The following is an 18,475-nucleotide window of genomic DNA, read 5'->3' as shown; positions in this document are numbered from 1 at the left end:
TATATTATATGTAATATGAGTAAAATGGTATTGAAGACAATAGGGCCAAAAATTTGAAAGGCACTGCTTATTGATATAGTCTCTAACGGGCAGCAAGGAATGTTTGTGTGCATGCTAAATACATGACAAGTGGACTGGAGAGATGGCTCAGCAGTTAAGAGCACTGACTGGTATTCCAGAGGTCTTGAGTTCAAATCCCAGCAACCACATGGTGGCTCACAACCATCTGTAATGAGATCTCATGCACTCTGCTGGGAGTCTTAAAACAGCTACAGTATACTCACATGCATTAAATAAAACAAATATGACAGGTTAGGTGTGGCTGTGGGCGGGGCTCTAGGCTTGTACTCAGAGCAGAGAGAAGAGCTCAGAGACTCATTTCTTTGCTCAAAATGATCAATAACAGTGGGTTCCTAGTAATCTGTTTTTATACATGGATTAGGTTGTATACAGATTGTAGTTCGAATTAAGCCTTTACATATTCCTGGTCACGAGCTTTTTCTCCCATTCTGAGGACCCCAAGTGTGAACACTGAAAAGAACTAGGAATGAGGATTTACAGTTGTGGTCAGCGTGACACAAACATTCACATGCAATCTGTGCAGTGAACTCAGACTGCATCTGTGAGTAGTGCTGCTGCTGGGGACGGTGGCCAAGGGCACGGCTGCTCTCCTGAGACTTGGGCCGCAGAGCCATTTACTGCTCATGTTTGTTAACGTCACCGGTGCTTGGTAAAGCACTGTTTAGTAAGCCAGTAAGCCAGCAACCTGAACAGTACCTTTTTATTCAGTTCATTTTTCTGTACTTTGAGGAATAAAGCTGCAGTTATATTTAAGAATAGCATTCTGGGGTATTGTGACACTTAAGCTTGTTTATTTTTTCAATCTTTGTGTGTATGTGTGTGTGTGTACTTGTACATGTGTAAATACATGAGTGCAGGGACCAGAAGAATCAGATTCCCCTAGAGCTGGAGTTATAGGTGGATGTGAGCTGCCTGATACCTGGTGCTGGGAACATATCTTTGGTTCTCTCCAGTGCCTTATTCTCTAAGCCATCTCTCCAGCTCCTACTGTGACATCCTTATACTAGGCACAAGTATTAAAGTGTTGTCTACCCTTTCTTTGCCTTTCAGTATTGAAAAGATAAGCAGTTAACTCTTGAAAAAAAATGGACATAGACATGGTGATTCATTTGGGAGATAGAAGCAGGGGATTAGGGATTCAAGGTCACCTACTGCTGTACAGCAGCTTGTAAGCTGCTCAGGGTACCGGAGATCCTAGCTCAAACAAAATTGCTATTCTCTTGCTTTTAGTCTCTGGGTCATGATGAAATCTATACGAGTAAGGCTGGCAAACAAAAGCCCCAAGGATCTGCTCTCACTTTGCTGTCCCAGATTTCTCTTCCACTCACCTCATCCTACTTTCTGCTACACTAGGTACATTGTTTCCTTGCTACTGCTGAGGCTCTTCTACAGGCTGCCTTTGCTCAAGGTGTTTGTCTGTATCTGACCTGACTCCCAGTCACGCTCAGTGAACAGTAAGATTCTACAATGGCAAAGCCTGCTTGTTCCTAGTGCCCTCTGGGTAGACAGTTGCTAATTCCAACGTCCCAGTCAGAGTGACACCTCTGAAGCTGCTTAGACTGTATCTGCTTGTCTGCTCCAGGGAGCAGAGGCTCCTAATCCAAAACTCCTGCCACAGTTCATCCCATGGGGGTGTGAGCATAAGAACACCCACTTCTCTTAGCTAGCCTCTGTAACTTGTACCTCTCCTGATACAGCAGGAGCCCCAAGATGTGTTTCAAGAAGTTTATAGTCTAAAGGAAAGGAAGACCGGCAAGTAAACCGTTAAGATGGAAAACTCAGTGGAGTAGCTTTAAGCATTTAAGGCAGTACAGAAAATATCCTTTGGCACTACATCCTCCAAGCAGTGTGTCTGCCAAGTGGCTGTGGCAAAAACAGCTGCTTGTCTTTCCTGTCTCAGCATCTCTAGGGTCCCCTTAAACTGTCAAAGGCTTAGGAGAAAGTGTCTTCTGGCTGAATCTGCAAATTCCTCCATTCAAAAAGAATGAAAAATATTTTAGCAAGCAGTACAAAGAGTCCTTGCCTCTGGCTTTAAAGCATCAGTTCAAAACTCTGCCAAAACCAGCATGTTAAAATACAAGAAAACCCAAATGTGTATATAAAAGGACACTCAGATGACTGCTCTGCCTGCTGACTCTTAGATCTGCCTTATACTCTACTTATTACAAAGTACTTTCTTAAAGGCACATTTCAAGACATTACACTCTGACAAACAATCTGTGCTATTAAACTATAAATATTAGAGGCAAGCCCAGAGTGGCAAACCAGACTAAACCAGTAGATTCTAGACTTACTCTGGATAGGTGCCCATTAAATGACCTAACTTTTCTTGCTTGCCCAGAGAGTCTTCACAGCTGTCTACATATATCCTTTTCTGGATTCCTGCGTTTGGGGGCAGGGGTGCTGAGGACAGGACATGCTACCCCTTGTCATCTCATTGTGAGGTTTAGAGAACTGTGGTACCTCCTCGGTTGCTGCTGTTGTCCATACTTAATGTGCGGATAACCACCAGGTGGTGGTTAAAGACCAGCTAACTGGCTATAAACAGTAGCAGGAAAGGTGCAGTAGAGCACTTCTGTGGCAAGCTTTGAGTCTTTTCCTTGTCCTACAAAATGACAGAGAACCAGACCCATAGCTTTCTCACTGAGGCAGTAAAATCATTTGGATTAAGAGGATGGGAACCTAGGAGATGACACAGCAGTTAGGGTGCACACATTTCCAAATCACTATTCAAATGGTCAAGTGCCAATGGACGGCTTATCACTAACCACAGTGCTAGCTCCTGTAAGCTGACCTGAACCTGAGCAGATGTCAGAGAGCTTCCACCCTGCCCACCATTCACTGAGTGGCAGTCAGCAGTTATCTCTGACAGCCCTCAAGTCCACTCGCGCAAAACAACTTACATGATGTGGCAGGGCTCGTTTCTATCTTTTAAGCAGTGCCCGTTTTCCCATTTCTTTTTGGTAGGAAATGAAGTGTTTATGTATTTTGATCCAGCATGTGTACTTTTAACTCCACACCAAGGTGCATCTAGAGTTAGGGGAAAGAGAGAAAAAGTGTTAAGGAATTGACTTTTTTAAATCTTTGTAATGAACATCACACTGGTATATAACATAAAATTACAAAAGTTAATGCAACAGAAAGCAGTTCTAAGGAAAGCATAAAGTCCCAACCTACACTTTAAAGACTCATTTTTATCTACTCTATTTCCTTTCTAAATCGGCTAGCGTATGACATGCTTTGGGGGAAAAAACAGCCCTAACTGTACAAGAAGTATCACTGACATGCTTCAGCATTTAAGACTGCTCTGTATTGCTTGTACTGCATGTCAAAGCACGGTCATGAATACTAGCCTGTTTCCCAGTGTTGGGAATACCAGGCAGATGCTCTGCCATTGAGCTGTTTCTCTGTGAATAGCTTGCACAGTACAGAGGCATTGTAAGGCCACGATAGTTGCTGTCGTGACTGCCTAAGGAAATAAAGTGAATTTTATTTCCTAGAGTGGCTCAGTTTAGAGCCTTAAAGCTGCAGTCCTTTGAGTTACAGAGGATAGGTGGGAGTACTATCTTTTAAACTTAGAGATCATCTAAAGTCCATCTAAGAGATCCACTAAAGCACCTGATTTTAGTGGCTGCTGTTTTTCTCAGAGGGCCATAGAATTAAACCACAGTAGAGAATCTCAAAGCCCTTCTTAAACTGCGTAGGGGACTCATTTCATTAAATAGTCAGAAATATAGACTCTAGTTAGCACAGATTCTGTCATCTTTTATAAGGTTTAAGGTTTGGCCAAACTGAAAACAAAAACAATCTGTAATTACTTTTCCATCAATAATAACCTCTAAAACTCTGATTCAGTATGGAACTTGAATTTCTGGAATTTTCTACTTGCCTGTCTCAATCATTAGTTTTTCACTAGGTATTGACTTCAGAACTTCCAAGTTAGCTTCAGTCTTCAGAGAGCTTGAAAACAGTATTTTAAAATGATATTTAGTGAATATATCCTTACCCTTTACAGAACCCATATTATGGTCAACTTCAAATCAACCTCTACTTTTGTCCCTTATGTAACATTTAAAACATGATTTTTACTATGTCACACATTAAGTATGCACATTGCATGCACATTGTATGTGAAAGTCATGTGAATAGACACTCCAGAGACTAGAAGAGCTAGGTCCTCTGAAAGGGCAGCAGGTGCACTTAACCACTGAGCCACCTCGCCAGCTCCCAGCTCCTCCTTTAATGTAAAGCGTTGATGTAACAATGGAATTAGAATGTGGCATATTGAATATTCGTGCTTTTAGGGGTATCATTTTTTTCATACTTACCAGTTGACATTTTAATAAACTTTATTAGCATAAGTAAAGTTTAAAGTTACAAAAAGATATTTCTATAACAGAATGATCAGGATGCTGTTCACTTTCACTTTCCAAATTCATTTTCAGCCACTGTAACAGACTACTCCTGCTTCTCCAGCCTCGCTGCCCTGTAGAACACACTTACATATTTGCACCCTCACTGCCCATGGACACTTTAGTCCTTGAATGTGGCCTTGGCCCCAGGCCGTGCTCTGGGATAATGAGATGGCCCAGCCATAAGCAGTGAACCTTTTGTGGTTAGAACAGGATGCTGCTGTGCCTGTGCTGCATCGCTGATGTTGCCTAGCATCGCTGATGTTACCTAGCATCGCTGATGTTACCTAGCATCGCCGATTGCTACCTTTTCAGCTAGGTGCTCAGAAAACATGGCCAGACCTAGCTCACCCAAGACACAAGCAGGAAGGTAAATGCTTTAGATTGCCAGCATGTTTTAGAATGAATCAGTATTCAAAGTAATGAGAAGTACTGTCCTTGTATTTAAAAAAAAAAAAAAAAATCACAAATTCCCTGTAAAGACATTTTAGAACAATTTTAGGTCTGGCTAGACTGAACAAAGCAGAGACCACACACACCCTCATACCCCACCCCCCAATAAAGCACAGCCTCCCACACACTAAAATCACAACACAGCGGTTACACATGTTAGAATCTGTAAGCCCACTCTGACACATCGCACCTCCGAAGCCCATGTTGTAAAGGTGGTCACTGCTGGCTCACCCTCTGTGGGACGGCGCATCTCTTAACAAAGTAACTTCACTGCCTCCCAATCCTACTTGCTGTGTGTATTCATCATCCCTACTTTCTTAATCCTGCAGCACTGGTCTTTTCACTGTTCCTTGATAATCACTGCACCCATGCCTGTTGCCCCGACCCATCGTAATAAAGCAAAACATGAAAGAAGAAATGATTAATAGCTTTTAAATACTAAGTGACATAAATGTTAAAGGCCCAGAAAGAGATTGGCAAACAGATTCACCCAAGAAATATCTCAGAAGTAGGTGCCTAGAAAGCAGATCTCGGACCGGGAATGGGAACTGGAATGGTTTAGACAGAGAAATGATGAGGTACACAGATAACCAACCTGTGACTTGGATGGGTGAAGAAAACACAAGGTAGGGAACGGGGGACACCCAGCACAGCAGGAACATGGGATTAAAGATGCAGACTGAACTGACAGTCCCCTCTCTTACCTCACTCTGCTCCAGGATACTCCATGTACATTTACAAATCCCTACTCTACTCCTAGCAAAGATCACAGGGCACCCTTCTAGAAAAAGATCCACCCCCAAAAAGGTCTCTACAGAGCTTGTGTGAGAGCCCACTGTGGAAAGGTCCAGCTGTGATCTAACCTGCCAGTTGACTGACTCACCTAGAGCTTCCAATAAGTTATTTGTGACAAAATTTTATATAGCCCAGGCTGTCCTCAAACTTGCCTTGTGAGGCTATCTTGCTTCAGCTTCAGGGTAAAATAAACATGTGCCACTATGTCCAGCTAAAAGGACTACCTGGCATTTGAAGAAAGTCCCCATCAAAAGAGACCAACCACGTGAGAGAACCAAGATAAAAGCAACGGAGCAGTTAGAAAATGACTTCTGACTATAATGTCTTCAGACAGAAGGCACTCTTATCTCTCAAGACTATGCTAGAGGAGAGAACCTCAGAGCTACAAGTGAAAGCTGGAATGTATTTCATCTAGTTGAAAATAGGGGGCTAGAGAGATGACTCAGCAGTTAAGAGCACTGACTGTTCTTCTGACGGTCCTGTGTTCAAATCCCAGCAACCACATGGTGGCTCACAACCATCCATAATGAGATCTGATGCTCTTCTGGGGTGTCTGAAGACAGCTACAGTGTACTTACATATAATAAATAAATCTTAAAAAAATAAAAAGTAATAGTGACTCACTGTGTAGCCCAGGCCAAACTAATTCATGATCCTCCTGCTTCAGGCTCCCCAGGGTTGAGATTACAGGGTTGAGCCACTGTGCCTGTGCCTCAAGTTTTGAAGTCAAGGTACTAGATAAGGCTAGTTACTCCCAGAAGTCAAAAAGTGAGGGCTGGAGAGATGGCTCAGAGGTCAAGAGCACCGGCTGCTCTTCCAGAGGTCCTGAGTTCAGTTCAATTCCCAGCAACTACATGGTTGCTCACAACCATCTGTAATGGGATCTGATGTCCCTTTCTGGTGTGTAGATATACACATAAGCATAACACTTTTTACATAGTAAATAAATCTTTTTTTTAAAAAGGGGGCACAGTTCACCACATGGGCAGCAGGGAATATAGAAACAATGACAACCACACAGAACCCAGTCCTGACATAACAATGTAAGGAAGACAGGGGACAATGAAGTGGGGTCAGTGTGGTGTGTGTCTTAAGGACACAAAGAGAGGCATCAGAGCTAGGAACATTTAATGTTACCCAGATGGGTAGCAGCAGATACCCAAGCACTTGTTCTGCAAAGCGTACCTGGGATGGAGGCATACTGGGTGAGGAAGCAATAACTGCTTCTCTCAGGATGAGTATATTGTTTGACAATCAATTTATAAGTTTAACTGTTACTTAAAATAATCCGGGGATCTATCTATAGGAATAAGCAATGCCAACATTCTGCTAAGAATTATATATGGTCACCAGTGATCATTGTTAAGGGCGACACTGAGGAGGGAAAGCAAGCCAGCCTCTCTTCTGTAACTTACCATCACTGGCTTGCTGTGCTGGCTGACTTGTGAGGAGGTTTGAGGTTTAGTGTGGAGTTAGAGGAAAGGTCACTGAGCACTGAGCCAGAGGACAGGTTCTCACACTCAGGGTAACATTACACCTGCTTCCTAACTTCTGTGGCCTAAGAAATACACACGTGACTGCCCTAGAATATTCTTTTCCCAAGGCCAGCATGTGTACTGCATCACATACAATGCTGTGAATACATATCTGTGAACAGCACAAGACAAACTGGATTGCTGAAGACCTGCTGACTTCAACACACGTTGTTTCCATTATCAGAACACAGCATAATAATGTGTAATGACTGAAAACCATCTCCTATTCAATTTATTCATAAGTAGTTACTAAAATTCCCAAAGATCAATGCAGAACATACAAACTGTAATAAAAATAAAGTCTTAACAAGACAACTTAAAGAATCTGATAACAATTAAGGAAAACCAAAACAGTATGAGAACGTACCAACCATTAAATCCTATATAAAGGTCCAAGTCAATCAAAGCAGCTGCTGCTTCCTTCGTGCCGTCAAACGAATGGACCTAGGGATATATACATACAGTTTTATTATACTAGCATCTGTCTGCTTTCTGAGCAAAGCCATATATATATGTATATATATATATACACACACACACATACATACATATATGTCTATATACATTGTGTGTGTGTGTGTGTTGTTTCACAGGCCTTTAATGTGGTAGCACCTACAATGTTTTTCTTTCAAGCCAGACTTGATAATCACAATCTCATTATTTCTGGTGACACAAAGCAAGAAGTTATCTGCCTAAGGTTTCTCTGCAGCTAGGTGTATCTCTACATCACCTTCCCTGCAGAGTTCTGACAATCCCGCTGCACTTCTCTTTCAGAGGACACTTTTCTTTTAGAAATGATTAATCAGCAAGAGTGGTGAGAACATGGCTTTTAAACTGCCAGCTGTGGCCTGGAGGGATGACTCAGCAGTTAAGAGTGCTTGCTGCTTTTGCAGAGGAGTTCAGTTCCCAGCACCCACACTGAGCATCTCCAGGGGATTGGATGCCTGCTTCTGGCCTTAGTGTGTGAAAGGGGGGTAGGGGGGACAGAGACAGGGAGACAGAGACGGTGGGGGGAACTTATGTACAAGAAACAATAAAAGTAAAAGAAATTTTTAAAAAAGCAGTTGTTACACTATCCACATCAGTTAAACAGGCAGAAAGGACTGAGACCTTATTTTCTCCTGCTTTAGGTATATGTGTGTAATCAAAACCAATAACTAACAGGAGGGCTCATTTAGCAATGAACTCACATCACTGCCCATGGATAACTATGTTATACAGCTGCTAGCAAGATTTGTAACACCAAGCAGAAGAATTCCTTGGAAAATACACATGGGTCAGCAACTGGCAGGGTGACTCACTAGGTAAAGGTGCTAAGCCCTCAACATTTCCAGTGAACAACAACAATGAAAAATCCCTTCACTAATATGAAGGTAATTTAAAGTGTGATCTCTTATACACTAATTCAGAGAACTACATATAGTACTTTATTTAGCAACTTATTTTATTAAAGCCAAATATTTTGGTTGCTTTTGCTGTTCCTGGTATTATCTTTTTGAAATGACAGACTCATCCAAGTAAAGACTTACTTAGAAATAAAGAGGAGTGAGCAGTGCAGTCTAGAATGACAACCCATGCCGTCAGTAATGCCCAGGACATTAATTAAAGCCTTTCTCAATTCCTAAGTATAGCTGCTAAAGGGAAAATTACAGTCAGTAAACTCCAGAGGAGATGTGCACAGCATGAACATGACAGCAGTACAGAGCACAGCCCTATCACTAGTGGGATGTAGCACCAAGCAGAGCTAAGCCTAAAAAACGGACGGCAACGGTCAGCGAGATGATTGACTGGGTGAAGGTGCTAAGCCTGGTCAGTCCCGTGACCAACTCTGCAGTTATTCTCTGACCTCCACACGAACACCATGGCACATATGTGTACATGTACACACACACATTAAACATTAAAAAACACACATGCATTCCGCAACATTCCAAAAAGGAATATATATCATAAAAGTGTCCAAGCAAAGGAATGTATTACAGCAAAAATTTAGGGTTAGATCAACTTTCTTCCACTAACACATGGAACTGCAACCTAAATAACAATCTTTACTCCCAAAGGATGGTCACTGAACCTCTCCTGAAATTGTATATGAAATTTTGTGTACGTGAGCATTTTTAAAACATAGATTATCTACTCAAGTTCATGATCCAACTGACTAGAAGTCACTACCATGGCTGTCACAGTGCAGTGAGAGTAGAGAATATATATTGGAAATGTCTCAGGAGGAAGGACTGAAAGGACCACACGAGAAACATTTAAGAGGAGAATATATCACGGAGGATGAGCAATCATTAGAGGGAAGAGAGTGACTACCAGCTAGCAAATTAGGAAAGGAAACCTGGCCTGGCAGTGGTGGCACATGCCTTTAATCCCAGCACTCGGGAGGCAGAGGCAGGCGGATTTCTGAGTTCGAAGACAGCCTGGTCTACAGAGTTGAGTTCCCAGGACAGTCAGGGCAACACAGAGAAACCCTGTCTACAAACAAACAAACAAAAGGGCTGCACAGAGAGAGAAAAAAAAAAAAAAACCTAATTAATTAATTAAAACAAAATAAGAAAGAAAGAAAAAGAAAAAAAAAAAAAGAAAAAGAGAGAAAGAAAGGAAACCTGAAAGAAACAATGGACTAGTCTACGAGATGGTGAAAATCGGTGTGATTAAAGGAGAGCAGCGGAGGCCAGCTCTCAGGCTTACTGCACAGTGGGAGAAGAGGATTCCCATTTGTTTCTCCTAAGTAGAATTCAGTACTCATTCTTGTACTTTAAGCAAAATAAATGTAACTAAAAGTATTACTTGTTTGTACACCATCTTGCCCATAAATCTTAGAGCAAATTTACATGTGCTTCAACTGAGAAACTTGATCACTTTACTTTTGCTATCTGAATGACCTGAAGCCGACCTTAATAACAAAGACATTTTTATACAGCCCATATTTAAACAATTATCGTACACTTACCACTCCACCCACACACCGGTCTCTATTTCTTCTCATAATATCTGTGAATTAAAAAGAAAATTCAGGCAAGTGGCCTAACTGACTCATAGTTTTAAATTGTAATGATACTTCATTTTTAACTCACCTAAAAACTCAGTATGTGAATTGCGACAATGAAGAAACATTGGTAATTGTGTTTGTTCTGACAGTTCAAATTGTTTTTCAAAATATCTGCACAAAGCAAAAATATTGCCACACCAAAATTTTTATTTTAGCATGAAACATATATCAGATAATTTTTGAGTAAAGGAATTTTATTATCGGAAATGACAATATGGAAGCAGTGAATTCAGATATTAACAACACAAGCTTCTTTCCTGCCACTTAACTTTTAGAAAGGGATGCTTCATTTACCAGGATTACAAACTTTCACAATGCCCACTGGTGTTCTATGACTTTATTAACTAATGTTTGGGTTTTTAAATCACCTTTTCAGATTCTGCTGGGCTAGAATAAGCTGAAGTAATTTTGTTTTAGTTAAAGTGAGGACAGTTTGCAAGTTAGAAAACAAAACCTTGAAAGAAAAGATTAAGAAGTACTAGTAGTGGCGAGGGACATCGTCAGATGGGCAGAGTCCTTGCCAACATGCACAAAGCCCTGGGCTGAATCTCCAGCACCGCATGAAAGCAAGTGTGGTAGCTCAGGACTGTGATTTCAGCATCCTCGAGGTGAAGACACACATCACAAGTTTAAGGTGATCTTCAACTACCCAATTAGTTTGAGGACAACCAGGCCCACATGAAACCTGTTTCAAAACAAAAAACAAAACAAAAAAAACCCAAACCCCAAAACACAAGCACTAGCCACCCGTTCCATAGCCACTAAAGCAGTACATGGATGCCAACATCCAGTGTTGCCAACATCCAGTTGGCCGAGGCATCCCTTCCCCCTTAGGGACCAGACGAAAGACGCAAGACAGTATAGAATAGAGTTTATTCAGCATGGGGAGGGGAGTTATGAGGTCAGAAGAGGCAGAGAAAGGCAGAGAGAAGGGGGGAGTAGAGAAGTAGAGGCCGGCCATGGTCACCTGGAGAGAGGGGGGAAGGGAATGAGGAGCAAAGGGGAAAGAGGCAAGAGAACAAGAGAAAGAGAGAGAGGAGGGGCAAGCAGCCCCTTTTATAGTGGGCCAGGCCTACCTGGCTGTTGCCAGGTATCTGTGGGGGTAGAGTCCAGACAGAATACCAACAAATATGATCATATAGGTAGCTTCAGCCACACCTCAGGTAATGACCTCCATGTGGTCACCATGCACAACTCTGTGGCCCAGCCACATGACCAAGTCACAATTTTATAGAACCAAACAGTTCTATAAGAAAATAGCTTTCTGTCACAGAATAGCCAAAGATATAATTCTCTAAAATTATCAGAAGCATGCCGGGCAGTGGTGGCGCACACCTTTAATCCCAACACTCTGGAGACAGAGGCAGGCAGATGTCTTGAGTTTGAGGCCAGCCTGGTCTACAGAGTGAGGGCCAGGACAGCCAGGGCTACACAAAGAAACCCTGTCTTGAAAAACCAAAAATAAAATAAATAACATAAAGACATATGATGTGCCCTGAGAATTTTATGAAATTCAAAAAAAGAAAGATCCCTAAGCTAGATAGATATCATTAAGAGGTCATTGGGTGGATGAGTGGGGGGACAAAGGGAAGGCTATGGAGAGACAGCTCAGTGGTTAAGAGCAATGGTTCATTTAAGAAGCTGGGGGGGGGGGTGGTAAGGTGGCTCAACAGGAAGGACACTTTCTGCATGGTGAAGAAAGGCTGGCACCTGAGTTCACCTCCCAGAGCCCACATCAAAGTAGGACTCAGGAACTATGTGCACGAAGTGGCCCTGGGACCACCACTCGCACAGCATGGCATGCATGCCCCCTCACAAAAATAAAAGAGGAATCTTAAGAAAGAAAATTTCCATGTGGCAAAACTAATCTAAGCACTCCAACAGTACAAACTGAGGATAACAGGTATATAACATCAAATAACTGGTATTTTAAAAAGGAAAACAAACAAAACCAGCCACCAAATAACAAGTTACAGAGCAAAACTGACAACTGTCGAAATTTCTTACATCTGTACATTTTATCAAAGCTCTATTTTCCTCCAGTTGAATCACTGCTTCCTGACAGCTTGGGTCAACACTAAGGACAGCTTGAAATGTCAGTGTCAGAGCAGCTGTTACTGGTGAGTACTGAGACGTGCCAAAACGCAGCGAGTGACACAGTAGCTGTGAGCCTCTCCCAGCTGGCTGACAGCCTGGGTGGCCTCGATCCTTTTCCAGAGAACCTTAAGTATCCCTGGAATCATTCTGAAATCTTGTCTGATAGCTGATTCTTAAAAAAGACCTACATAATATCAGTATTTTAAAGCCCCAAGAAAAATGCCCAGAGCAATCTTTCCTCCTACACGGGAGAACAGAACTCTGCCTGTGAAAGGAAGATGTGTACCAGGGCAGCAGGAGGCAGACTGCTAGGACTTCAAGACAGTCTTTCCATAACCGAGTCAGGCCGCCTCCTTGCTTCCATTCTTGGTCTTTAACAGGCACTTCTCAGGGATGGAGAATTGGCTCAGTGGTTAAGAGCACTAGGAGCTCTTGCATAGGAGCAGTATTTATTCAGTTCCCAGCACCCACATGGTGGTTCACAGCAATCTGTTACTGTGGCTACAGTGGATCTGTCACCCTCTTCTAACTCCCTTATACAGATGCACAGACACAGTGATATAATTTTTAAAGCATTTCTCAAAAGCCACTGCTAGTATTTTAGAAGCTCAATAACTTTTGAGCATTCAAGTCTGTCCAGACATGCCACCATGGGCTTTACCCATCAAATACTGAAGAGTGGTGGGCAGTGGCATCCTTATGCTGACAATGATGATGCTGAGCTGTATATGTAGACAGGCAGGAAATAGCAAAACTAAATCACATAGCAGGTCAGGCCTGCTCACCATGGACAGAAGACTTGAACCCCATTGAAGGTGTACCCACTTACCATTTCTCACACATGATACCTACTGGGCACTTGAAAAGGAAAAAAATGTGTTTTATAAAACCAACAAATCATATAGTAGGTTAATGGTTCCAAAATGCTACAAAAATGTAGATCGAAGCCAGGAATGGTGGTGAATGCCTTTAATCCCAGCACTCAGGACGCAGAGGCAAAGGATTTTAGCAAGTTTATGTATTGAGTTCCAGGCCAACCTGAGCTATAGGGAGATGGTGTCACAAAAAAAAAAAAAAAACAACAACAAAATTGGAAAACAGAAAGCACAGATGAGAGGACTGGGAGGTGGCTTGGTCGGCAGTGTGCTTGCTGTGCACTCAGGAGTTCCTGAGTTTGACCTCCAGCAAGCACATAAAAGAGAGCCCCAGGTCCCAGTGAGGGAGAGCTCCTGGGGAATGACACCAGGACTGACATCTGGCCTCCACATGCACACACATGCATGAGTGTGTGCACACATGCACACAAAGAACTGACCAAGATCTACATTCTTCTAACAATAAGTCCAACAGCAAGTATTAAATTACAGCCCTTTTATCCATATAGGAAACACAGAGAAAAGGAGACTTCTTCCTTATTAAACCTTTACTTGACACCAGTGCATAAGCCACTGTGTGCCTCTGGCACACTGGAAGACACTAATCTGCCACCCATCTTCAGGACACTCAGGTAAACATACTGAAGTGGATGGACACAGAAGAGGTTAGCCTATGCCAGGGGAAGCCAGGTGGGACAGGAATTCCCTGGGTTCCCTGGGTATCTGTCTCCGTGGCAGTGATCCAAATGAGATTATTACTACTTTAGACATTGTACTGGCTAATTTTGTGTCAACTTGACACAGCTGGAGTTATCACAGAGAAAGGAGCTTCAGTTGAGGAAATGCCTCCATGAGATCCAACTGTAAGGCATTTTCTCAATTAGTGATCAAGGGGGAAAGGCCCCTTGTGGGTGGGACCATCCCTGGGCTGGTAGTCTTGGGTTCTATAAGAGAGTAGGCTGAGCAAGCCAGGGGAGGCAAGGCAAGCCAGTAAAGAACATCCCTCCATGGCCTCTGCATCAGCTCCTGCTCCCTGACCTGTTTGAGTTCCAGTCCTGACTTCCTTTGGTGATGAACAGCAGCATGGAAGTGTAAGCTGAATAAACCCTTTCCTTCCCAACTTGCTTCTTGGTCATGATGTTTGTGCAGGAATAGAAACCCTGACTAAGACAAATTGGTACCAGCATAGTGGGGTATTCCTGTGACAACCTGACCATGTTTTGGGGAGGACTGTGGAAGGACTTTTGAACTTTGGGCTTGAAGATCCATTCGTTGTTAAGAGCTCTGTCAGATGTTGTGTAGGAGCTTGGAAGATAATGCTGAGAACAGTGCAGAAGATGGAGGCCTGGTTTGTGAAATTTCAGGGGGAAAATTAAAGACTCTCTTCAGGGCCATTGCTGTTTTTATTGTGAAGATTTTGTAGTTCTGGTTAGCTGGGGCTGAAAAATCAGCTGTGATTAACAAGATACCAGAACTACTAAAGCAAAAACTTTGCATTACTGGGACTATTGATCCTGGTTAGCTGGAGCTAAGAAATTAGCGGTGATTAAGAAGAGACCAGCATCGTTGAGGTGACACCTTCTGGGAAGTGTTTTCTGAAAGCACAAAGAGGCTGTGTTCCAGAGATAGGCAAGGTTGTACTCCTTCTGCAGTGGAACTTGGTAATGTGTAAGGGTCACCCAGGTGGTACTGGTTTTGAAGGCATGAAGGGGTCACACAGCAGCTCAGGCTCGGCACTGTGAGAGGCCATGGAAGGCCATTGGTGAAAGTGCAGCCTCAGTTGTAATTGAAGGCCCAGGACTGAAGGGGTCATGCAGTGTTTTGGAGATGCCAGTACCATGAGATGACCACCAAGAGCAGCAGCAGCAGTGGAGTACAGGCATCTGGAGCCCAGAGGACGATGTGTGTGCTACAAAGGGCATGGCTGGAGAAGTGACCCAAGCCCTTGGAGGAGCCCAGAAGATCGTGAGTTGGATCCCAGACGTTGGACGGTTGGAGATTGATTTTTGCTTTGATTGTGACTGTGCCCTGATATTCTCCCTCTTGAAGGAAGAAACTGTTTTAGTGGAACCCACAGTTAAGAGACTTTTAATTTCAAAAAGACTTTGGATTTTAAAAGAGATGGATATTTTAAAGAGATTGAAATTTTAAGAATATGTAAAGACTCTGGGATGTTTAAAGTTATTTAGACCTTGGGGATGAATAGGAATGTAAGGGTTGAGGCTTACTAGTGATGTGTTTGTGTGTCAAGTTGACAAGGGGTCAATTGTACTGGCTAATTTTGTGTCAACTTGACACAGCTGGAGTTATCACAGAGAAAGGAGCTTCAGTTGAGGAAATGCCTCCATGAGATCCAACTGTAAGGCATTTTCTCAATTAGTGATCAAGGGGGAAAGGCCCCTTGTGGGTGGGACCATCCCTGGGCTGGTAGTCTTGGGTTCTATAAGAGAGTAGGCTGAGCAAGCCAGGGGAGGCAAGGCAAGCCAGTAAAGAACATCCCTCCATGGCCTCTGCATCAGCTCCTGCTCCCTGACCTGTTTGAGTTCCAGTCCTGACTTCCTTTGGTGATGAACAGCAGCATGGAAGTGTAAGCTGAATAAACCCTTTCCTTCCCAACTTGCTTCTTGGTCATGATGTTTGTGCAGGAATAGAAACCCTGACTAAGACAGACATTTTAAGATCTAAGTAAAAACTGCCAACTGATCTATCTTCTCAGTGTCCTCGGTGTAGTTTGTTCCTGAGAATCCTCTTTTGAGGAGACCTACATTATACTATCATCTTAGAAAGGCTTCCTAGACTGCCTTTAGACGGCTGTCCTTCTATCCCCTATCCATGACACTTTTTAAAACTTTAATGGTGGTGGTAGGAATGGAACACAATTAAGTCCTCAAGTGCATATACCTTCCTGATTGCACTTACTAGCCTACTACACTTTGGACTGTCTTATCAATAAAGGCCAAAGAAAGAAGCCTATCTCTTACCACTGAAGAGGCACTCAGCAACCACTTAGAGGATAAGCTGAGGTCACCTCTATTAGAAACTGGCCCTTGGACATCTGATGTGTGGCCCAGCATAATCTATACCCTGCTGTACAGACTGAGCTCTAACACTGACTGACGATGGAAGTTATCTTCAGAGCAGTAGACAGAACTCACACTTATCAGTACTTTCATGGATCCAAAAGCTGAGTCTGCAATATTCAGGCTGCATTGGAGAGTCACTTTTAACTTATTCTAGAAGAAAAGCCACATGGGAAGACATGCTGTGAAGCTCTGCAACAGCACCTGTCCTGTACCGAGGCTTGCCCGTCTGTGGCTCAGAGGGCTCACTCTGGTCCAGGCAGACATGGCAGTGCAAAGATGGCCTGAGAAGCCGGTAAAGACAATGTCCCAGTGCAAATCTGATTTTTCCAGGTTAGGTGAACTGATTACCTGGTGTTCAAGAGGCAGAGCTCATAACATCTCTAACAAGTATGATATGGGAAGTCCCTCAGGTGGCACAGATGCCAACCCCCACCCCCAAGATGACAAGATTTATTAAGAGATAATTTGATCTGGATTCTTATGTAGTTTCCATAAGAAACTACAGTGGACCAAGGGTAGATAGTTTGTGCATAGATACACCTGTTGCCACCCCTCCCCCAAGTCTATATAACATAAAATGCATCCCTCTGTTTCACCATTCAAATCATATCCACCGGCTAATCAGTTGGGGATTATCATTACATGCAAACATGTGTGAACTTTGTTTCACTTAACTTTTGATATCTTCCAGGGAAAACAAAAACACCTTAGTATCTAAACCTACATGTTCAATTGATATTACTTTGAAAAAATAAAAATCAAAGTCAACAAATTTCCTTACTTGAGTTGAGTATCTTTGGGACAAAACTGAAGTCGGTCAAAATCTTTAAAAGATAAAGAATAATAATTACTAAGGATTTGAACATAAGTAGTTTTTTCAAGATAATGTTAAGTGATGAGGTTGGCACTTACCAAGTCCACATTCCCCTATTGCAACAACTTTTCCTTTGTTGTTCTCAGCAAGGTTCAGCAGCCCTGCTAAGTACTGATCAGGGCTACCCTTCTCAAACTCATCACATCTCGTGGGGTGACACCCCACTGTACTGAAAAACATGTCTAGCAAAAACAAAACAAAATAAAACCACATTTTAGGGTTATTTTCAGAATATTTTTCATTTATGTTAATATTTAACATATAAAAATGAGTAAATGAAGTAATTTCAACTGATTTGGAGTTACAAACAATCCAAACTTGCAGAATTATGTATGTCATTCAAACATTTTAAAAATAAGTTAAAAGTGGAATACGCATATAAAAACTGAGTTCCTGTATTAATAAAATAATCAACTCAACTCTTTCCAAAGCTAGCCATTTATCAAGCATCTTTTGTTTTTGTTTTTTTGTTTGTTTGTTTTTTTAAGACAGGGTTTCTCTGTGTAACAGAGCCCTGGCTGTTCTAGACTGTCTTTGTAGATCAGGCTGGCCTTGAATTCACAGAGATCCACCTGCCTCTGCCTCTGCGCCATGACACCCAGCTGTGAAATGATTTCTTAAAGTAACCTAATTTTATCTTTTATATTTACTGTTAACATGGTAATACAATTCATGTATTTACTATAACAACCACTATGTACCTCCATTAAAAAGGTTCACAGTAGAGACTGGAAAAGTGCCCATTGTTCTTGCAGATGATTGGAGTTTGGTTCCTGTGTCAGACACTGCCTGTAACTGCGTCTCCACAGGGATCTGACATCTATGGCTTCTGTGGGCACTTGCACTCATGTTTATAACCTACTGACACACACACATGCGCGCGCTCGTGCATGTGTACCAGAAGAATTATTTTAAAATTTTTAAAAGGCTAATAGTAGGAATGGCTTAAAGAGCATGAAAGGGGAATCTCTTTTGCTAATAAACGAACCAAATCTCACTATTGGAAGCCAGACTTTAGCTTTAATAGTGAGGCACACACACCAGGAGGGCTGGGAGAATGGGCCAATGTGAGTGCTTGGCTCTTCTATGCACCATGCACAGCATCCTGGGTTGGTTCTCTAAAAAAATAAGAGGTTTTTGGTTTCATTTTGTTTTAGAAGTTCAACAGGTACCTGCTACTGAACCCACGGAAGGTAGAAAGCCTTCCTCAGGCTT

General features: G+C 42.4%; 1 protein-coding gene across 5 annotated transcripts in view; it reads right to left on the bottom strand.

The window, feature by feature from the left end:
- Tatdn1 (TatD DNase domain containing 1) overlaps positions 1 to 18,475 on the bottom strand; it is a 30,648-nt gene that overhangs the window by 824 nt on the left and 11,349 nt on the right. For 4 of the 5 annotated variants that reach the window (XM_021182988.3, XM_029469595.2, XM_085831662.1 and 1 more), the window contains 7 exons: positions 17,299 to 17,442; positions 17,168 to 17,210; positions 10,357 to 10,442; positions 10,233 to 10,273; positions 7,644 to 7,720; positions 3,971 to 4,041; positions 2,985 to 3,111 (listed from right to left, as the gene is read on the bottom strand). In XM_021182988.3, the coding sequence (XP_021038647.1) occupies positions 2,985 to 3,111; positions 3,971 to 4,041; positions 7,644 to 7,720; positions 10,233 to 10,273; positions 10,357 to 10,442; positions 17,168 to 17,210; positions 17,299 to 17,442 (589 nt within the window). The remainder of the gene's footprint in view (positions 1 to 2,984; positions 3,112 to 3,970; positions 4,042 to 7,643; positions 7,721 to 10,232; positions 10,274 to 10,356; positions 10,443 to 17,167; positions 17,211 to 17,298; positions 17,443 to 18,475) is intronic. The other variant, XR_015045578.1, reaches the window with a different exon arrangement.

This window comes from Mus caroli, unplaced genomic scaffold (assembly GCF_978045245.1).
Source record: "Mus caroli unplaced genomic scaffold, Mus_caroli_1 scaffold_16, whole genome shotgun sequence".
Taxonomy (NCBI): domain Eukaryota; kingdom Metazoa; phylum Chordata; class Mammalia; order Rodentia; family Muridae; genus Mus; species Mus caroli.
Note: the sequence above shows the minus strand (reverse complement) of the source record. Positions and strands in the feature narration are given on the sequence as shown.